The sequence below is a fragment of the Amia ocellicauda genome, chromosome 19 (genome assembly GCF_036373705.1).
Source record: "Amia ocellicauda isolate fAmiCal2 chromosome 19, fAmiCal2.hap1, whole genome shotgun sequence".
In the NCBI taxonomy this organism is placed as follows: Eukaryota; Metazoa; Chordata; class Actinopteri; order Amiiformes; family Amiidae; genus Amia; species Amia ocellicauda.
In genome coordinates this window covers 15,677,342-15,700,615 of record NC_089868.1, presented here as the reverse complement: position 1 = coordinate 15,700,615, position 23,274 = coordinate 15,677,342, and the positions used below count along the sequence as shown (strand labels likewise).

General features: G+C 38.6%; 1 protein-coding gene across 1 annotated transcript; it reads left to right on the top strand.

The window, feature by feature from the left end:
* Positions 1-2: 2 nt before the first annotated feature.
* gipc2 (GIPC PDZ domain containing family, member 2) lies at positions 3-20,666 on the top strand. The gene is made up of 6 exons (XM_066691965.1): positions 3-580; positions 10,307-10,492; positions 13,770-13,950; positions 17,615-17,727; positions 17,899-17,980; positions 18,307-20,666. The coding sequence occupies exons 1-6, from the start codon at positions 308-310 to the stop codon at positions 18,459-18,461; spliced, it is 990 nt and encodes a 329-aa protein (XP_066548062.1). The 5' UTR covers positions 3-307; the 3' UTR covers positions 18,462-20,666.
* The last annotated feature ends 2,608 nt before the right edge of the window (positions 20,667-23,274 follow it).

Genomic DNA, 23,274 nt, shown 5'->3' with positions numbered 1-23,274 from the left:
GCCTGCGCTCGCACAATGTGGCAGCAGCGTCGCTATTGTTCAGCCCCACTCCAGCCTATGCGGGACCACTTTTGAGCAGAGGGCGCAACCGCGGTGCAACTTCTCCATTGGCTGCCCTACCTGTTGCACACCGAGGACGGGCGAGAGTGCCAGCCGCTGCTGAAGAACAAAGTCTGGGCAGGAAAGGAGACGCACTTTCACAGGTGGACCGGCGGGTTAGCTGGCAAGGACGGGCAAATCCCTGTTGGCGTGCGTCAAACGAGAGCGCACTTTGCATTTGCTGGGGGGGGGGGAAGAGAGGAGAGAGATGCCCCTGGGGTTAAGGAAGAAGAAAAACAAGTCGAGGGAGAGCTCGCACTTGGTGGAGAATGAGGAGACGGCAGGGTTGGCGGGGGGCAGCGAGAATAAGACGGCGGTCAATGGAGCCGGGCTGCCCCCTCCGCCTGCCAACCTGCGGCCCAAGCTGGTCTTCCACACGCAGCTCGCCCATGGCAGCCCCACCGGCAGGATCGAGGGCTTCACCAACGTCAAGGAGCTCTATGGGAAGATAGCCAGCGCCTTCAACCTCAGTGCAGCAGAGGTAAATATGCACTGGGGGGCTTTTTCTTTTCCAGGCTTGTATGGGGAGGTTGAGTTTCACACACATGATGTTGAAATGGTTGTGGGTGTGAAACTCCCCTGGATCCCAAGCTCTGTCTTAGTTTGGTAGACTATACCTGCTTTAAAAATGAGTTTGGGTGAGCAGCAGGTGTATACAGGGTGGCTGGAGAGGGTCTGCAAACACTTTCCTCATGAACTGCTTTACTACCAATTCATTCCCGACAATTGCGCTACAGGTGTTTCAAAACTCAGTGGACTTCTGACGCAGTGGATCAGTTATGATTGATAGTTATCACGTTAAATAGTACACGAAAAGGCTGCCTACGTACCAACCACATCATGCATGACATCTTTAACCTGTTTATTAGACCAGAGCTACAGGACTATGGACCTGATGATGCCCAGTCTGTGGAGTTGATTATTACTTGTAGAAAGCAGAACAGAAGGCTTGCATGGAAATAATTCATTGATGGGTGCATCATTAACTATTTACTGTCACTATAAACTCTCAAAACATGCTTGCACACATTAGATGAAATAAGTTTGGTGCATTGTCCATGTCTGATGAGCTGTTTTAAAATCAGTTCCTCCTCTGCGTATGAGAGAATATGTGCCAACCTGTGGAAAGTAACTCCTTTTTTGTAGGCTGCTTCCAAAAGTGAAATGGTTTTTGATTTGATTTGATTTTTTTCATATATATGCATGTATTTGTTTATTGTGTTGTCTCTGACCTCGAAGTTTGTCTGAATAATTTCCGCCTCCACACATTCTTAGCTCCCCATCCAATCGTATGGAAATAAGGATAAGCCAAATGTAAATCTTGGGTCAGCTGATGCCATTCACTAGGAGAAAAAAAAGGACATGGAAATCTAGCCTGCACACAACCAGCAACGAGTATTTTATTAATTCAGCTTGTAAAGTGTAACTACACAGAAGTCAAATGTGTGTCTATCCCGTCCTTCTCGTTTTCCAGTGTGGCGCACTTGCCAGGTCATGGGCATTTGGCAGTGAGCCTCCAAAAACTGATCTTAATATTTTCTCCAACGTTTTTTTAATGTCCTCTGAAGTCTCCTGGATGGCTGGCTCTGAAACAGGATCGCTCCTCTGATAGGTTTCGCATGAACTGAGGCACAATCTTCTCTGTATGCTTTTCTATAGGTTTACTGTTGCGTAAAAGGTTAGACTTTGAACTGGCAAAGCACCGAGCTACGAACTCTCCCAGCAACATTCTTCTTCAATAATTCAAACAAATAAACGAGTCTAAATTTATATTGTGAATAACATTTTGCACACTCGACATAAGTGAAACCATTATTCCAGTGCACAGGTTCAGTTTACTACTAGTAGTTAAATCATATTGATTAGGGAGAGTAGTAGGGAATTAGGTGTATTAGGCTATGAGGTTAATCTAATTAGACGAGTAAATAAAATAAATCTCTTATAAATTAAGCCTGAGACCACAGTCATATGCTTAATGTTTTTTCCTCACAGCAGATAAATCGGTTTCTTGTAATTATTTCCCAGAGGCGTGCTTCATTAGCACAAGTTCTTGCACCTGCTGCTCAGTTTTAAATGTTGATGTCCTCAGACAGCCTCACTGTAACCCCCTCTCAGTTTACAGTATTTGTTTGTGGAGCTCTAGTGTGTTATTATATTTTCCATTTCATTTCCTCTGCTCCAACTGATACACATCTTGAGTTGCTGAGAAATATAAACTATTATCTCAAATAATAGCATAACCTTTTTAAAGAGTTATATATTTTCGTTCCTGGCCCCTATGTGGATTTCCACATCTGTGTCCAGAGAGGGCTATAGACATTGCCTCTTCCTGAATGCCGTATCAGTTCTGGCCTTCTTGGAGTGGAGTGGAGATGATAGAAACGAGGGAGGCAGCTTTGCAATAACCAGTCTGACAACTGATGTTCAAAAGTCTAGCTCTACACAGAAAAGAAAAACAAAAAACAAACCAACACCACGCAAAGTCAATTGAGGAACCCCACCTTGTTATTACTGGCCACATATGTGTGACTCTTTATTTTCTAGACAGGCACATTTGTGGATAGTTTTATTTAAAAGATCTTGGAATAGTTAAACTATTTATTCCACATTCAGTCAATCCTTGACATTTATTTAAATCCTGTGGCTTTACAATTACATTTTATTCATGAATATTTGACACCTGTAAGCATTAAGCATAATCAACTGCCAAAATCTTCAAGTAATACTGGCAAATTAAATGTAAATGTTTTGTTTCTTTTCTCTTCTTTAAGTACTGTTTTTAGAGATTAAGGGTTTATCTTTTCAAAGTTATATCTAACATTCAGGTTTATGAACCCTACATAACTGGATAATCAAGAACTAGGCTATTTTTTAATTTTGTCCTTGATCATAAAAAAAACATATAGGAAACATCACTGAATACTTGAACATTTCAGTGGTGATTTCTATGAATACAGTGTAATGTTCTTTTAGGATCAATTAAAAACAGTTGGGGTTCTTGATGACTTTGAAGATATTTTTACCCTAATTGCTAGTTTGTGAGAGATGTGCAGTCTGCTGGAACCCTACTTTAATCCTGTACTCTCGGTTGACTTATTTGCATACTACACCATTGCATGACAAAAGAGAACGATGATTTTTGTTTACCATCTTCTTTTTGGCACTCTTTTATATTCTTATTTATTGATTTTAGTGTTAATCCTTTACAGAAACCACCAGAAGTACCAAATTATAAAAGCAGTATTGACTTTAGATGGTTTTAATTATTCAGAAGATTGTTTTCATTTGGAGAACGTGGTTAGAGGTTAAGTGAATTAGGACCTGATAGTTATACATTTACATCTTTACATACTTTGTTAATTTTACAGCTGATATGTTTTTATATGTTTAATTCCAGTGATATTGCTTTAAAAAAGAAAAAAAGTTGCATTATCAAACGTGTATATATGTTGTAAACTCGTGTCCAGTTAATTAATGTATGCCGAGTTTTAATCCTTACTCTCTGTCAATGAAAGGAGCATACAGAAGCGTGTCTTGGTAGGACAGGAGCTGTCAGGAGATACAGCTGCAGACATAGGAAGTCCCTGACATCCTGCTTGGTGGGCACAACCTTAAATTGCTGCAGATAACCCTTAGGAAGAGTTCTCCAGGGACATGAGCCCAATCAGACTGTACACCAGTATTCTGTGTTTGTATTTAGTTTTCCTGCAGTGTTGATACCAACTTACAGTTTATCAAAAATTATTTAAACAGCTCTGTTATTGGTGAGACAGCAATAATACCAATTTTCAGAAACTTTAAGGTTTGTATCAACTTTGACCCTATATAGCTGGGAAGCTTATTCTGGAAGGACAAATAATGATGTTTCGAGTGTTCTGCACTGTACAGGAATGCAAGGCGGGTATCAGAGGGAGTTTTCAATGAAAAATAAACCATATCTGTCTTTATTGTTGCCGTGTGGAAAGAATTAATAGCATTCCTAAAATATTTAATGAAGAATGTTCTTGTTCTGTTTGAGTGAAGGAAATATGAACAGATCTGGCATTTGTTGATTTTGTTTTAGGCCGGGTTATTTAGGGGAATCTGTAATGTTAAGGGATTACATATTGTCTAAGCATAGGAAAACACGCTTATATTATTTTACCACAATGAACAAAGTCTTTTTATTACTGCAGCTACAGAATTTATAGCAGGTGTGGTTGGTTACCAAATGTCTGCGTTATCTTTAACCCTATGATACATATGGACTCACTGGCTTACAATTTTTCTTCATTTTGCATTTAAAAAGAAAATATACCAAACACATTGTTTTACAATACATTCATAGTCTAAATTATCATTAGAAGTTTGAATATTGAATACTAATTGCTACATTTTTATTCTTGTTTGATATGGTAAACGAGTAACTCTTGGAGTTTAAACATGTTAAATATTTATTAAATGAAAGGCAAACTGTTTCAACTTGCTTCTGTTCGTTCACCAGTGAAACCTACACGACAAAAATGCAAAGTAGTGTTTGGAGAAAAAAAACAATTTATGTATACTCGTTTATAATATTTTCCTTGGTGTATAATTATTATATGATTGTTAACAGATTGTCATCAATTATTTGGGTGATTTTTTCAGTCCAATATTCTTAATATATTTCTGACATTCATACAGATTATTTATTTTGATTTAGGTTATTTACTTTCCTTAGACGTTCAGGGATCTTTTTAATTTGGATTCAGGTATTGCCTTCATAGGATTTTAACAACATGAAACCTTTCAGTAGTGTTTAGGTTTGAGTAACTAGTTTTGTTAAGTTATTCATTTGATAATTATAGACCTTTTCCACTTTTTTAGCCTTAAAGCCCTGCACATATAAACATCCCATATAGTATTTCCCATTCAAGTAGATGGCTTACTGCACTGTGTGGATTTAGCCGTCATCGCAATGAGTGGGGGAGTGTGAGCAGTTTGTGTAAAAATGTTTCATTCTTGGGGCCGGATTAGAGTCAGGATTAAATTGTTAAATAAATAATACATTCTTGCAAATGAAGTTCTAATGACAAGACTCTTAGGAATTTGCAATAAATACAGGAGAAAGTTCTCCATGTTAGTGATCACAGTGCTGGGAGTCCCACACAGCTCATAGGATTCCATAGGTTAAACAACGTGACCCCTTACAGCTTGTTAATTGTGACCTCAAGGGATTTTTTTAATTTTTGAAGATGCACTTATTTTATGCTAATCTTGACTGTGACATAATTTGTGTTCTAGGAATTGAGACCAATGTGGCTTATGCATTGCAAGGAAGGATGCAGGGTGTAAAAGGGTGAAGTCTCTCTTCTAGTGTCATGTTTAGGCTTAAAGAAAATATTAATAATGGCAATTAACAGGACTGTATACCCGGCTTAATTAATCAACCAAATTTACGAAGGATTTGAAAGGCAAGGATTTAAAACCCTGTATTGTGAATGTTGTATAATCAGCTCAGCTCAATGTTGTTACTCTCTTCTGATGGCAAAGGAAGGGCATTACTGGTTGATTAGAAAATAATGTCAGCTATGTCACTGTTGCTTTTTGTTCCGCTGGTGCACAACAATCTAGTTCAATGTAACAGAATACTTTAACTAACTAGATGCTCTATTTATGTTCTATTTATGTAGAGTAAAATATCTTCCCAGATTTTCTTGCCTGCACTCAAGTCTACTTAGTAGTTGCAAACTGCTCCTATGATTGTTTCATTATCTTATTTTATCCTCCCATATTTCAGATTTAATTCATTTTCTGCATCACTTGTGCTGGTCCTTATTGTTTCACTGCTATTCCAATCTCTGGTCCATGTGACTGTAGTGGTGTTGTACGTAAGAAATTGCCCATCCACCTGAAGGCACACCGTGTTTTCAAGTGTGTCAAACAGCACATGAATTTTCAGAAAACAAAATGTCACCCTGCGTCAAGTTGGCTCTTGTTTCCCCAAAGCATGTTTCGACAGCTGCATTTCTAGAAGGAATCGCTTTGAAACGATTGCCTGGACTAGAAGGAAATTCAAAGGTGTCTTTTGTTGGGAGGATTGTTATTGTTTTTCTACTTCCAAGCTGAAGCTTTGCATACCACTCTAATTGAAGTGGTCATTAATGTTGGTAGTCTAATCAGGTCTGGGCAGGAGAGCGAGGTGTTGCTCCTGGAGACCGCATTGTCTCGGGATCCCACCTGACAGGATGCTGTTATGGACAGGGAGCAAGGCAGCTGTGTGTTCAACCCCGACAGACGCTCTGCATCGTTGACCCCATGTAGCTTATTAACTGTTTTTAATAAATAAATCATTACAGTAGGATCCACTATCTGATGAATCTCCAATCTCTTTCTCAGTGACTACATAGTTTAAAAGCCTGATGTGGCATAAAATACATTTATTTTTAAAGACACTTAATGGAATCATTTTATTAATTCTGAAATTCTGTGCAGTTTGTTTGTGTGCATCTATAAAAGAGGCATGTGGCAGGTTTTATTAGAGCCCTGGCTATTCTATTTCCTCCAGAAAATCTGATTAATGTTTAGCTCTTTTAGGACTAGATACTACAAACTCTGAAGTTATTGAATACAAACCTTTTAAAGTCAATTTTAAGGAAAGGAGAATTTGAATCTTATTTGGAAAGTACCAGTTCAGGGTCAATAACTTTCTCTCCTTGTTGCCCTGTTCTGTAAAGTTTCATATTTACTGTGTGATCAGCGTTTTGGTAACCTCTCTACACCTGTTTGTAATGCATAAACAAAGTTGTTTAAAATCTTACATGTTACTAGCGTCCTGCTAAATTTCATTGTTTGAATAGTGTACAAAACTGAATTAAAATGTTACTTTTTCATATATCCCTTTAATATTTGAAGTACAGGTTCTTGGCTCTGGTGTTTGTTTTTCAGGGCTGATTATTTGCCATTTGTGTATGGTGCGTCTTCATGGGTAAGGCTGAGAGCACGGCTACCCCACTCATCTTCATAGCAACCGCTCTGAAGTCGGAGGCAGTGAATGTAAATATCTTGTGGGCTTCAAAAAGAAGGCTTTGTATCGCTCGCGGCTTGTTTTTGTTTCCTAAGTAAAATGTAAATGACTGTGACGAGGTTGGGGAATGGTTTGCATCCATTTTAGAACAGAAACATGATTGAATTTGCATCCTTGGCCTCTTTTTTTAAATGCAATAAAAATAAAAACACAATTAAAGCAGATTTACTGAACTGAGCAATTCAAAGCAAGACCAGGAGATTGAGTAGGAAAAAATGTTTTTTTTTTATAAAACTAATTTATTTACTAGCTTTAAGCATTACACAGTTGTTTTACTGTTAATGTAATATGACATTAAATGAAGTGCTTGTTTTTATTTTATTTTACTGTGTTTAGACCTTTGTCTCCGGGGTAAACCGTTCCCACTGCTGTTCACACCTAAAAGTGGAGGAGAGGACATAGTGTGGCGTGATAAAAATAATATGTGGGAGGCATGAGTTATACAGGGCAGTTCAGTTGCGTAATTCAAAGCAGTGGGAGGCTACAGCGATTTCTCCCACTGCCTTAACCTAGCTTCGGCAGACTAGCCCCATCCACACACACTTCTCACAGTCGCTTTATCAATGGGCCCCAGCAGAGTAGGAGCTGGGAGCGCAGACGTCACTTCAGCGCTCCTAATCCCTGTGATTTCACGCATTGCTTTAGTAACCAGGGGCAACACTGCTGTGTCAGCTGGTGTGTTTACAGAGCCCGTAATACACAGAGGAACACACTTCAAAAACACTTTTAATTGGAGTTTATTATGGTATGGTCTGCTGTTACTTGTCCATGTTCAGTATAGAGGTGTCTAACCGCTATTCATAGTTTAATGTGGCTCTTTTTAATGCAAGATTCGTGCATTTACATATTTAAAGAAATTAAAGTACTCTGTTTTTTTTTCGGGGGGGGGGGGGGGAGTTTAAATTAACAGTAAATCTTGTAAGAATGAATACATCTACTAATTAAAACAATACTTTTCAAAGCTGCCACTTGTCAAGCCATGTCATTACATAAACAGTGCACTTAATTGATTGATTAATTATTTTATTGTTTGCAGTTTGGTTGATTATAATGGACCACTCTTAAAGGTCTGAGTGTCTCTTAGTGCCTTTTTGGCGTTTTTAATGTAATGTCGTGATATGGAAGTGTGGTCCAAAGACGCATGTTGCAGAGTTGTTCTTTAGTGAGACACTGTTTATTTAAAGCACTCCTGGTCCCAGAGAGATGTAACTAGGAATAACTGACTCATGGCTAGAAAGTTCTTCCTTTGGCTTTTACTGTCACTGCCACATAGATTAGAGTTTAAATAGAGTAACAATGTATCATGTTCCTGGTGATCGCATTTCCCTTCTCCTGCCAGCCGCCTGGAATGCAAGGTGTGAAATTAGCTTTTGGGTCACTGTCACTGTGGAAAAAGTTCACTTTCAGACCATATTGGTTGAAGACAAACCATGTCAGTTTTACCTTTGTTACATATAACATTGGGCCTGTACCGGAACACTTTTCTTTGCGGACCTGCTCACAAAAAGTGCCCATACATCTGAGCATGTAAGCTCAACACGAAGAAAGAAAAAGCACTGAAATGTGTTATCACCTGCATTCGTCACCGCCTGTCTCTGTCGGTCTTAGTTTGGGTTTTTTGGGGGGTTTTTTGGGTTTAGTTTCACGTTTTTTAATTTTAAGGTTTGTCTCTGAAGTTTGGGCTCAAAATCAAGACTGTACAAGCCCTGTATGTTGCTTGTCAGGCACTCGGCTAATTTCGCTGGCCTAAACCGGAATGTCAGGAAGTGCCCATTTGTACCCTTTCTTTCCATGTTGCATAATCCCGTGAGCACTGAGAAAATTGACTAGAAACTAAGAAGAGTCTTTTGGAATGATTGGCGTGTCAGAAGCAGAAAGATCAAAGTTTTAAGCTGTGTCAAATGTCTGTGCCTTCTGGCTTCCTACAGTTCGATCTGATTTAATTCCAGCTGAACACTTTATTTCCCCCCATTATTGTTAAATTAAACTATGACTGTGTCATAGACCTCTGAGTGAGATTGACCCCCAGTATGTACTATTGTAGACCACACTAAATATGCAACAAAGCCATTATTACCATATTTACAACACTGGTAATGTGAACGCGAAGCAGCACAGATTTGGCTCAGACTAAACAAAATGTCGGGAATCTAAACAATTGGGTGTGACCTTGAGTAATCGGAAAAAAATACCTCTGTGTTACTGCCAAGTTTTTTTTTTTTGAGAGGCCTAGCTTCAGCTTTACACCAGTGTCGGATAGCATGTCTGTGTTTACCTACACTTTAAAGGGTGGAACATGACCAGTTTCTAAATCTGTTTCTGATCTGGTCTATAAACTGAAAGTACTTAAAGAAACCATGAGAAGGCAAATCCAATTTTTGAAAAGGTACAAATTAAAAAATACCCCTTCCTTACTGTTTAACTTAAATACTTTATCTGGTAGTTGTAACATGGAGATTATAAGGACACCTGATGTGTTTAAATTAAAGTCTTCTACTTTTATTATGCATTTATTTTCTATTTTTTATGATCTCCTTAGTTTTGCCACATGTTAAAAATGGTAAGGTTTGTTTAAAGAACCTGGATTTTACTTTACTTTACTTTGTGGCAATTTGTGAACACAGATTATAGCTGTATTCAGTTACAGAATGCAAAGTGATTTGGGGTGAATCTGGTGCTCAGGAAGCAACCTGGGACAACATTCGATCATTCACAGCTTGATATCAATGGCAAGAGGAAATGAAGCATAATGTGTGTTTTGTAATGGAATAAGTGTGACACGGTGTGTACACAATCCTTGAGAAATACTGGTTTCATGTTTATCTATGCTTTTCTTAATATGCATTTAATGTCTATTGATATGTTCACAACTGGACTATGACTAATTAATTCAAACATTTACTAACTTAAGCACTTGAGGAGTGATTTAAAAGACTCCTGCACCAAAACAGGAAAAAGACTAAAAAGATCTTAATTCTAAACTGGAAAATTGTATAACATTTCTCGACTGTAACACTGTATATGAATTAATTGAAAATATGTGTTCAATCCACATCATATCCACTACAGTCTGTAACAGTAATGTTGTTTCCACAATGATTTCTAGTACAAAGAATACATTGAAGTGGCTGTGTATCTTATGCTTTATTTATATTCCTACAGATCCTGTTCTGTACACTAAACACTCACAGGATTGACATGGACAAGCTCTTGGGAGGACAGATAGGCCTGGAAGACTTCATATTTGCCCACATAAAAGGAATAAAGAAAGAGGTGGAGGTCTTCAAAGCAGAAGAAGCCTTGGGGCTCACCATCACAGACAATGGGGCCGGATACGCTTTCATAAAGGTATACAATGATGAGAGGGGATTCATGTAGTATGCATTTCTTAAGGGGTACTTGGTTAGGACTTGGGCTGGTGTGAACAGTTGCAATTATTTATATACGAATGAAACATTATACAATTGGGTTTATTAGTAAGCTTCCAAGACATGGTAATGCTAATGTGCCATCTAGTGTATGTGAAGTGCCAGCACATGTTAGAGAAACCTCTTAGGAAAGAAATTGTTCATCTGCAATTCGAAATTTTGGAATATTAAACCACTTCATTAAACTAAATTCATTAAATGCAAATAAGTGTTCTATGTGAAAAGGTTCCACTTCAAGATGTAAAATAAGATCTGTTTTGTTTTCTGCTGATTAGAAATTTAAAGGGCTTTGTAATGGTCATTAATATTAACATCTTTACTAACGTATCCAGGTCAGGTGTGCAAAGCAAACAGTGGGGCAGGTTGATTTGAATTTCATTGGCACAGCTGTGATGTAAACAGAATCTAGGTTTACAGATGCACTTGTACATTTGAACGGCTTGTGTTGTCATTGCATATCTGAGTAACACACTGTGAAGGATTAACGTCATAAAGTTGTGCTACTTTCAAGCACGTATCAAACCTGTATACAACCATACACCTGGTCAGAGGCAATGCATGATTGTTCATACAGTGAGGGAAAAAAGTATTTGATCCCCTGCTGATTTTGTACGTTTGCCCACTGACAAAGAAATGATCAGTCTATAATTTTAATGGTAGGTGTATTTTAACAGTGAGAGACAGAATAACAACAAAAAATCCAGAAAAACGCATTTCAAAAAAGTTATACATTGATTTGCATGTTAATGAGGGAAATAAGTATTTGATCCCCTATCAATCGGGAAGATTTCTGGCTCCCAGGTGTCTTTTATACAGGTAACGAGCTGAGATTAGGAGCACTCTCTTAAAGGGAGTGCTCCTAATCTCAGCTCGTTACCTGTATAAATGACACCTATCCACAGAAGCAATCAATCAATCAGATTCCAAACTCTCCACCATGGCCAAGACCAAAGAGCTGTCCAAGGATGTCAGGGACAAGATTGTAGACCTACACAAGGCTGGAATGGACTACAAGACCATCGCCAAGCAGCTTGGTGAGAAGGTGACAATAGTTGGTGCGATTATTCGCAAATGGAAGAAACACAAAATAACTGTCAGTCTCCCTCGGTCTGGGGCTCCATGCAAGATCTCACCTCGTGGAGTTTCAATGATCATGAGAACGGTGAGGAATCAGCCCAGAACTACATGGGAGGATCTTGTTAATGATCTCAAGGCAGCTGGGACCATAGTCACCAAGAAAACAATTGGTAACACACTATGCCATGAAGGACTGAAATCCTGCAGCGCCGGAAGGTCCCCCTGCTCAAGAAAGCACATGTACAGGCCCGTCTGAAGTTTGCCAATGAACACCTGAATGATTCAGAGGAGAACTGGGTGAAAGTGTTGTGGTCAGATGAGACCAAAATCAAGCTCTTTGGCATGAACTCAACTCGCCATGTTTGGAGGAGGAGGAATGACCCCAAGAACACCATCCCCACCGTCAAACATGGAGGTGGAAACATTATGCTTTGGGGGTGTTTTTCTGCTAAGGGGACAGGACAACTGCACCGCATCAAAGGGACGATGGACGGGGCCATGTACCGTCAAATCTTGGGTGAGAACCTCCTTCCCTCAGCCAGGGCATTGAAAATGGGTCGTGGATGGGTATTCCAGCATGACAATGACCCAAAACACACAGCCAAGGCAACAAAGGAGTGGCTCAAGAAGAAGCACATTAAGGTCCTGGAGTGGCCTAGCCAGTCTCCACACCTTAATCCCATAGAAAATCTGTGGAGGGAGCTGAAGGTTCGAGTTGCCAAACGTCAGCCTCGAAACCTTAATGACTTGGAGAGGATCTGCAAAGAGGAGTGGGACAAAATCCCTCCTGAGATGTGTGCAAACCTGGTGGCCAACTACAAGAAACGTCTGACCTCTGTGATTGCCAACAAGGGTTTTGCCACCAAGTACTAAGTCGAAGGGGTCAAATACTTATTTCCCTCTTTAACATGCAAATCAATTTATAACTTTTTTGAAATGCGTTTTTCTGGATTTTTTTGTTGTTATTCTGTGTCTCACTGTTAAAATACACCTACCATTAAAATTATAGACTGATCATTTCTTTGTCAGTGGGCAAACGTACAAAATCAGCAGGGGATCAAATACTTTTTTCCCCCACTGTATAAAGCCACTGAACGGTATGATATTTTGAAGGCCACTTCATTCGGCTTTATATATTCCAGCTTTTAAAGTCCAATTTGTCATGGAATCTCTCTGTACAGCTCACCCCACTCCTTTCGCATCTCAAAATTTCAGAAATTCTTAGAACACTTTTAGAGTACTGTATCAAAGGGAAAGAAATGCCGTTATCACATGTGTTGTACAGTGATTTAAGTAATGGATTTCAGATGGAACGCACAGGGAAGACCAAAGTTGGCCATGTTAGGGTGGCTTTTTAATTTAAGTGCCTCGGTAATGCTTCAAATGAAAGAATCCACAGAAATACCAGGCAGATAAATAACGCATGACCTTCCCAACAAGGCCCAAGCCTTTAAAGTGTATTCATCACTGCACTCAAAGTAACATCAAAGATTTTCCCAGATTTCTTTATAATTATAATAAGTGTTCTGCGCAGACTCTTAAACAACAAGCAATGCACACATCCCTGTGCCTTCAATATAATAGTTTGCTGAATGTATTTTAATTTTAATCCACCTTGGACTATACTAAATTTGCTGGCCCAGTTTGACAGTATAGAATGGCACTCCCTTCTCATGCTGATATTAAAATGTTTGTATCATTCCCACAGCTAGATAGTTTTGATTATGATTTGGTGGCACTACTGAACGAACGACCCATGCTGACTTATTTTATGTTAGGAGTTTTCAAGCCGTGTTTAAAATTAAGTTCTCCCTCAAAATGCTTTGCAATGGATTTGATCTTTTGTGAACTATTATGTTTTATGTTCACTTGTTTATACAGAATGACATCTTCTCTTGCACTCCATAATCATCCTGATGTCTAAATCTGAGTGTTTAAAAGCGGTGAAAGTGTTGATTTAAACGCTTCACACTATGCCGAACACATTGGCAAGCATTGTGTCTGATTTCAGCAGCTCTTGTTAATGCTTAATTGAAAAACAAAATCTTTAGTCATCCTTCTTGGCTGCTTTTACCAGTGTGATGTAAATAAATGACCGTTGTGTTGCTGCTGTTTTCCAGCGCATAAAGGAAGGCAGTGTGGCTGACGGCGTTAAAGTTATCTGTGTTGGGGACCACATAGAGTGTATCAATGGACAAAACATCGTGGGCACCAGACACTACGAGGTGGCCAGAATGCTGAAGGAACTGCCAAAAGGAAAGACCTTCACCCTCAAGCTAGTGGAACCAATGAAAGCATTTGGTGAGTTGATTACATGTTTTCCTCTTTTCCCATAAGAAATCTGATAAACATTTCATAAACCCGAATGTGCAGCCCCTTTCAGCCATGTTTAAATGCACTAACATCATTGTTGGGAGGTATATGCTGTATAGAAGCCTGTGTCCAGTAGATGGAGCAATACTCAAACATCCAGATTTCCTTTCCCTAATCGCATCACTGCCTCCAATGTGCTTTGTAGAAAACTGAATGTGCTGAACCCATGCTGGTTTAAATAGCCAGAAGCCAGATCACAATGAAATGAGTTCTGTAGGAGGTAAATTCTTCAGTGGTTTACTGGGTTTTGGTCGGTCAGTGTATTTTCTTAGCACTTTTTCTGGAACATTTCTTTTTAATGTGTAATTCTTTACTCCCCCAGAGATTTTTAAGTTTTAAATGATTTAAAACAAAATCTATGTGGACATCAAGCTGAAGATTATTTATATATGCCAACAATGAAAATCTACAGCGTTTAAGATTTAGCAAAATATGATCTTGGGTGACTCATTACATTATTAGTCTTGCGGCTTTAAAAGCATCACTTATTCTCTGCTTTTCACACTGCTGGCCTTGAGAGAGAATTAGTTTGGCTGTAGCCCTTACATTTTTGCAGTCAGTCAGATTTCTTCAACTGAATAAAAGTGGAACTCGGCATTGGAGAATATGAAAGCTTTGCTACGTGTTCAAGGTTGTAATGAAAATCAAGAAACCATTGCAGCAGAGAGCAGAACATATATTTAGAAAAGCTCGAGCACAGCAGGTTGAAATAATATTGCCTGGTGGTGACTGACAATTTCCCCTGTAAAGATCCAGACAGCCTCTAGACCTGTCAGTCTAAAGATATTGTACAGTTCCTAGTACAGGGCAGGCTGACGAACGCTGATGTTTCCTGACCTCTATATGATCTGCTCTCAAATCCTGCACCTGCGTCTGATTATCCCAGGGGCACTATAAGCAGAAAATGACAACCAAGGAAAGACAATATATTTCAGACTATCTATCCAACTAAATCTAAAGTTGAGGGTTTTCAAGGAAGTCCATGGTGACTCCTATGTATGTGTGTTTCATGAACTTTTTCATGAACCTTTTTCCCCTCTCTGCCTCTCTCCTCTCCACTAAAGTGCTGATGAGTGTTATTTTCTTTTACCGATTGTGCTAGAAGCAATTGCTTTTAAAATGGATTGCAGTTGGTATCTCTAGCTCATCATTTTACTAGACTGTTGTAACAATGTGTGCGTTAACTACAGAAACAAGAACTGGAGTTAAGTACTATGCTAATTTTTCTAAATCAGAATGCATTACAAGTTCTTTAAAAAATAATCACTCACATTAGTAGAACAAGTAAATTGATGAGCAGCCCTTGTGGTGTTGGTGATTATAATTATAATATTGCTGTTATCATTAGTCTGCATGTGTGAATATGTGAGTCTTGTTCTCCTGCTGGATTATTAATAATAGTACTAGGAGCATGCTGAAACACTTAGGAAAACAAATCCTGTGGACAGTATCTCTCAGTTTGAACTGTTTTCCATCTACAATATTTTATGTTTATTGAGAAATCTTTTCTCTTCAAGGTATGATATTATATGATAGTTGGCCCGTTTTATGTCTTATCAGCAAATTAATGGAGTGAGAGAGGCCAAATCGTACTGTGACCCTGTGATCGAAAGTCCGAAATTGTATTTTCTACCAAGAGAGGTGATGGAATCTCTGGGGATGGTGTTTAATTACTTCTAGGGTTTCTGAAATATCCGAAGAGTTGCATTGCGGACTTATCCCTCACACAGCACACGACTGGTCTGTCGCTCAGGGACACCTTTCTGTGTGAGAGAAGGTGAAATAAATGCCTCCCCATCCTGCCATTGGAGCTGAGATTATTAAAACGTATCACGACCACAGCTCTTTTCATGGTATTTGCAATTAAACTTCCCCTGTGACAGCAAAGGAACAGAGTGACATGAAGAACAAAATATTTAGTGGCATATTTCATTACTGAAATCACAATCTGTTATCTCTTAAACCATCGGCAGCTGTGCCAATACAACACTAGACTGGATGTTACAGATGACAAATGCCATCATAGACAAATATGCCATCATATTTATTTGACTTTGCTGTTAATTAATTCTATCTTTATTGCTATATGTGTACCGCACATCACTGCCTTTAATTTTATCCAGCAGGTGTTAAATTACATGTAAAGAGATACTGAGGAAAATGTGTGTTTATGAGATTTACAATGTGCACAAGCATGATAAAAGCGCAGTATTACAAATCAATACACAATTCCATGTTCAATGAGTGACTAACTATGTATGTAATTTGTTAAATTAAGTAATTCGCAGCTCAACTGAAAACAAAAGTCCCCATTGGTCTCCTCCTAGATAAAGGCTATAGGCTGCTACCCTACAGCGTTAATGTGACCTTAGCTATACGGACAGGACCGATTTATATAGTCGGTCCTGATGCTGCTAAACTTGCCTGGCCTTGGTGCATGCTTTCTCACTGGCAAAGCCATTAGCTGCTCCACTGATTTGCGAACCTCTGGGCACACACAAACATGGCACGGTGTTCTAGCATTTGACAGTAACAATTTGTGCTTTTGTGCACTTTGGCCTGGAGTAGTGAATATTGGTTTGTGTGTTACCTGACAAACATGTTTTAAGGTATTGGTGTCTTATATGTGTATGTCAGTTTTAATATGAAAAGTCATTATTTAAAGATTGTGCTGATGACTAAATATGCCCTAATCTATTCTAAGATGGTGGTTATTTGCTTCTCATACCAATGGGCAAACTTCCCTCTGCAGGAAGAATTCTCTTTCCATTCGGTGTGGTTTATTGACCTACATTGCCGAACCACAGACAGTCTTAAAAGACGCACAGCATAATAAAATATGGCACTACTTACTGAATTATTCTTTCACATTGACTTATACATGATCTACTTGGCTCTATAAAGTTTTATAAAGTCTGTTTGGTCTCATTGAAATAAAAGCAGAGTGTTGATTCTTTATAAATTCTTAATCTGTTCAAATCAAATGATCTTGTAAAGCACAGAAATAATGATTTTCTATTTACTGTTAGTTACTGGAATTCCTTTTTATTTTAAGGATAATTGCAGTATGTCTGAAGCTGTTTAACATTACTTAACCATCTGAAATCAATCAAGCAGACCTACTTTGGAGTTTGATATAGGATTTACATTAACATTTTCTAATTTTTTGCAACAGATATTCTGGAGCTAATTTTGTCTAGCTAATTTATAGCTTCTAATTTGGTTGATCTATACTATACTGTGGTTTATCTGTACAACAAATGCATAAACAATGTAAGGTGTAATTTTATACACTGTGCAGATCCAAGATAAAGATTTAACTAGGCTATATATGATTGCCATTTTAATTACTGGCATTTAATTTATGTCCAGCTTCAATGATACTCGGGGGGGGGGGGGACCTTTTAACCTGATATCCAGAATTGGCAGCTAGAAATATTGTATAATTCAGACACTTCAAATTAGTCTACATAGTCGATGTGCTTGGCTAGAGAAAAAAGTTTTACAGTACTATGCTTTTGTTCTAAGTTTAAATTGGATACTCCACATCTGCCTGAAAGATGTTTTTTTTTTCTCTCTCTCCAATAAACAGAAATGATTGAACCAAGATCCAAAGGCGCAAAGCCTGGCGCAGAAAACAAAATAGGCACCGGTCGAGGCACATTAAGACTGCGATCAAAAGGGCCAGCGACCGTGGAGGAAGTTGTAAGTGTTTCGTTTTTACTTGAACAAAACGCATGTGGTGAGGAGCTGAATAAACTAATGGCTGCTGTTTTCAGTCTTCAGGACCTTTTTTCTATTTAACACAGTCGTCTTTTCCAAAACAAATGTGTTCCCCTCCGGCTGTATTTCTGAAAGTGGAAAATTATTCTTCAGCCAACAGAGTTTGAAGAAAAAGCGACAAAGAAAGTGGACGACCTTCTGGAAAGCTACATGGGAATCCGAGACACTGAATTAGGTGGGTTGCTGTCTATATATGTACAAACCACAGATGGTAAGAAAATGTATCACGAATAATTAATATTTACCCAAATCCACTATAGTTGTATGTGTGTGTGCCAACTGTCAAGTATTTCAAATCCCCTTTATGGCTGTTTATCTGTGTTTATACATTCTAAACCATTTTAACTTACGTATACATGTACTGTTTTGTCAAACCTATCGCTGCATTATTCTCCCAAGATGCACCTCTTCCATATGCTGTGTTGACTTACTTCATTCCTGCATAGCTCCAAAGTCTCCCATGTCCCTTCCTAACTCCTGGCCTGTCTCACCCTGTCACAGCTGCCACCATGGTAGAGGTGGGAAAGGACAGAAAGAACCCAGATGAGTTTGCCATGGCGCTGGACGAGGCCCTGGGCGACTTCGCCTTCCCAGATGAGTTTGTGTTCGACGTCTGGGGAGCAATAGGAGATGCCAAGCAAGGCCGGCTTCAATAAGTGTTGTACATATGTCAAAGAGGGAAAAAAAGGAAAAAAACAATAGCAGTGTTTTGGGATTATTTGTTTTTTTTAAGATTTTTTTTTATAGATTATAGTACTGCAAACACAACTGTGATCTAAAGAAAAATATATTTTTAACCTACATTTTAGTTTGTGTGTTTTTTTTTTATTATTATTAATTCAAGTTTACTTTTGTCACCACAAGTACTGCTGCTTGCTCCTTAACTTAAATTATTTTCTTTCTCATTCAAATATATTTTCTAGATTAACGGTACACTGAGGAAACTTAACGGCAGCAATATGGAATTTCACTCAAACGCATACATGCATTTTCCACAAGCTTTACTCTCAGACTCTCCATATATAGTTTAAATTGCTCTCCCTTTTCATGTTCTGGGTCTGAACATCGCAGACCCTCTAGGTTGCATCTGGGGGAACTGTAATCGTTCCCTTCAGGACTCTGTAGATTGCAATTGAACTCACTTCATGATGAATGGCCATCTAGTGAGTATTTGTAAATTTCTACTGACCCCTGAAGCCTTTATCCTCTTCAAAGCTAAACCTAATCGATCATCAAAGCAGAATTTATTTGAACAGACTGTGGGTTTTATGAAGAAACCATGCTTTAATTAATCTCTGTCCATTGGTTTTATTGGTTCCTCTTGATTTTTGTACCATTCCCCCCCCCAGTCATTCTCTATCCTGCATGCCACACAATCTGCAGCCTGCGTTTCCCCCCCCGCGTGGAAATTTAACCAGGGAGCGCTACACAACCAAACAATATCGTCTGCTTCAATGAGTGACATGCCCAACGGCCACTAAGATCTAATTGAATTGCCGCTTTAATTTCATTAATTTAGGGAACAGGGGGAAAAAGTGATTATAATATGAATGACCATTCCTTTCATTGAGTTTTAGACGATTGTGCTCCTAAAAAAAAAAAAAGCAACACTCTACATACTCTACAGGTGTTTAGATTTTTTGTATCTCATTTAATTTATTTGTTTAATACAATATTTGAATATTATATAACATGAATCTATTTTTTACAATGTGAAAATGAGAGAAATTAGTTAATAAATTTGAATTATCCTTTATATGCCTCTGATATAAGTGTCTTTCTTTAGTAATTGAATCTTTTCATTCTATTTTGGAGATTTTGGAGGGTGTGGTAATTGCATAGCTATAGTAGTTTACGTCAAGCTTTGATGTTGAATAGTTGTATAGTTGAATAGATTATATTGTTTTTAAATTGAAAAGGTTATGGGGAACAATATGAAAGGCACGAATTAGCAAATTGCATTGTGATTCTAACCATCCTTCATCCACGCCTTCTGCAATTTCATATTGAATTTCATTGAATCACTATGATAGTCACCCTTTAATTCAGAGATGCATTCCTATTAGATACGCGTGTAAATACTGGAATTTAAAAAGCAAACAAAAAAAAAAAAAAACAATTGTAGTTAAGCAAGATTTCACTGGATGAAGGGAAAATGATAAGTTGATATTTTGGGAATAGACTTCATAGCATATCATAAACATTCCCACAAATGATTACTTCAGATTCTTAATATCTCTGAAATGTGCTAGTGACATAGAAGTTCAAAGCTCATTTAATGTTAATTTAATGTTGACCTTTATTATGTAGATGACCATGTGGACAATGGACAATCAAAGCACTTGATGTGAATGTGTATATACAGCATGTTATTATATGAAAATGCATATTGTCAGAAATGTATGTTGGTAATTTAAGGAGAAAGGGATGATGTGGAAAACTATAGTCAAAAGCAATTTTACTTTTGGAAGTGCAAGTAATCTAGGTATACATAGACTGGAGTTTTGATATCTGCATCACATTAGTACTTAAAATACAAGACACATGTTCATATTCCATTCAGATGAGTGTGTCCTTTTTATTGGCTTTTATTATATTTACTTACAGATTTAAAACACTGATACAGTTTATACGGGAATCTTTCTGCTTTTTCAAATTGATGGTTGAAATATAAAGAAACAAAATGCTACAGTGACTCATGTGTACTTTTAATGCCATAACCACCATAGTTATGGATAGCATAGAAGAAGTAATACTCTGACTTTTGGGCATTATTCCATTGTACATCGGTCCACATGTAAATCTACATATCTGTGATGCATACAAAAACTGCTACCAAATAAAGAAAAGCAATACAATGACTGGACTTGAAATGTTTTTTTTCACCCCTGATTTGTGGGGTGTAAACCTTGGCATAATATATGCTTCCCTTTATCATTTAATGTGCTCAAATTGTAACAAAAGCTTGTATACACCCAATAAAGAATGTGAAGAAATTAGTAATTTTCGGCTTTGCAAGCGGGAAGTATTTAGGACTAACTAAGAATAGGCTGACGCAGTGTCATAAAATGGCCCTAACTGACGGCAACAACCGCAGCAAAATACACAGAGCGTACAAACCGATTCTCTAAGGGACTGAGTTTCATACCAGAGAAATGACCCCCAAAATTGTATTAGTACTATGCTCCCCTCTTAGTTTAATTTGGTGCACATTTCACTTTAGCTTCTTCATTTGTTATTCTGTAACTGTGGCAACATAAATCCACTTGATTGTGCATACACACGTACTGCACAAAGTATTTTTTCCATAGTAATTAAAAGAATAACAATCAAATCTGTCAAATTATGGAATGGCAGACTGCCTTCTCAGATAATCCACTGCAGCATGTTCTGTAGCTGTAACATAGTATATAAACTATACACAAATAGTTCTCGGAGGCTAATTAAAATGTCTGAAACCATATTCACTACGTACACTTCATATGTCTACAAATGATTATATATATATTTGGGTTTTAAAAAATGGGATGCACTACAATTGGAAGAAATGGCAGGTTATCGAATGTAATTCTACCCATTTGCCTGAAGAATAAAAGTGATTTGATCAGTGTATGGTACCAGTGCTCGCCTGCGGCTCTGGGAACTGTTTACTAAATGCAAAAATTATACGGAATCTGCAAACAAAACAAAGAAGCATCGGGAGAATAACAAGAAGAGACGGATACAAATAAATGGATCTGGGAACATAGAAGACTACAACGACATTGAAAGAGTGAAAATGCTAGCATGGCAATGGGCCAGGCACACTGCAAGAGGAAAAGACCAAAGATGGACATAATCTGCATGAGACGTATAGAGGGCAGGGGCTCGCCCACCCAGGGTGGGGGGGTGCTGATGTAGTGCCGACTGGGTGGGCGGTGGGCGTATAGGGGCGCTGACGAAGTGCCGACGGTTTTGGCTGTTGTATCGTTGGCAAGTAATAATACACGGGTTGGGGTTACACGTGCACATCGTTGCCTGGTGGTCTGGAAAAGAAGCTGTACGTGAAAACCTTTGGATACATCTTAGGGATGCCTTCATCCAGCAGGGGATCAATACAGGCTACTGCTGCTGATGATGGTATATATGTATACACTCACCTAAAGGATTATTAGGAACACCATACTAATACTGTGTTTGACCCCCTTTCGCCTTCAGAACTGCCTTAATTCTACGTGGCATTGATTCAACAAGGTGCTGAAAGCATTCTTTAGAAATGTTGGCCCATATTGATAGGATAGCATCTTGCAGTTGATGGAGATTTGTGGGATGCACATCCAGGGCACGAAGCTCCCGTTCCACCACATCCCAAAGATGCTCTATTGGGTTGAGATCTGGTGACTGTGGGGGCCAGTTTAGTACAGTGAACTCATTGTCATGTTCAAGAAACCAATTTGAAATGATTCGACCTTTGTGACATGGTGCATTATCCTGCTGGAAGTAGCCATCAGAGGATGGGTACATGGCGGTCATAAAGGGATGGACATGGTCAGAAACAATGCTCAGGTAGGCCGTGGCATTTAAACGATGCCCAATTGGCACTAAGGGGCCTAAAGTGTGCCAAGAAAACATCCCCCACACCATTACACCACCACCACCAGCCTGCACAGTGGTAACAAGGCATGATGGATCCATGTTCTCATTCTGTTTACGCCAAATTCTGACTCTACCATCTGAATGTCTCAACAGAAATCGAGACTCATCAGACCAGGCAACATTTTTCCAGTCTTCAACTGTCCAATTTTGGTGAGCTTGTGCAAATTGTAGCCTCTTTTTCCTATTTGTAGTGGAGATGAGTGGTACCCGGTGGGGTCTTCTGCTGTTGTAGCCCATCCGCCTCAAGGTTGTACGTGTTGTGGCTTCACAAATGCTTTGCTGCATACCTCGGTTGTAACGAGTGGTTATTTCAGTCAAAGTTGCTCTTCTATCAGCTTGAATCAGTCGGCCCATTCTCCTCTGACCTCTAGCATCAACAAGGCATTTTCGCCCACAGGACTGCCGCATACTGGATGTTTTTCCCTTTTCACACCATTCTTTGTAAACCCTAGAAATGGTTGTGCGTGAAAATCCCAGTAACTGAGCAGATTGTGAAATACTCAGACCGGCCCGTGTGGCACCAACAACCATGCCACGCTCAAAATTGCTTAAATCACCTTTCTTTCCCATTCAGACATTCAGTTTGGAGTTCAGGAGATTGTCTTGACCAGGACCACACCCCTAAATGCATTGAAGCAACTGCCATGTGATTGGTTGATTAGAAAATTGCATTAATGAGAAATTGAACATGTGTTCCTAATAATCCTTTAGGTGAGTGTATATGTATGTATGTATGTATGTGTGTGTATGTGTATATATATTTATATAAAGTCTATAAAGTAGACAATCTCCCATCTGCATTCAGTCCATAGTCATTAATGTTGTTTTTATGTG

Bases quoted from the DNA above. Each gene is read 5' to 3' on its own strand.
- gipc2 (XM_066691965.1), top strand. From the start codon at position 308: ATGCCCCTGGGGTTAAGGAAGAAGAAAAACAAGTCGAGGGAGAGCTCG. The intron at 10,493-13,769 runs GTATACAATGAT...GCTGTTTTCCAG, and splicing joins CCGGATACGCTTTCATAAAG to CGCATAAAGGAAGGCAGTGT. The intron at 13,951-17,614 runs GTGAGTTGATTA...TCCAATAAACAG, and splicing joins GGAACCAATGAAAGCATTTG to AAATGATTGAACCAAGATCC.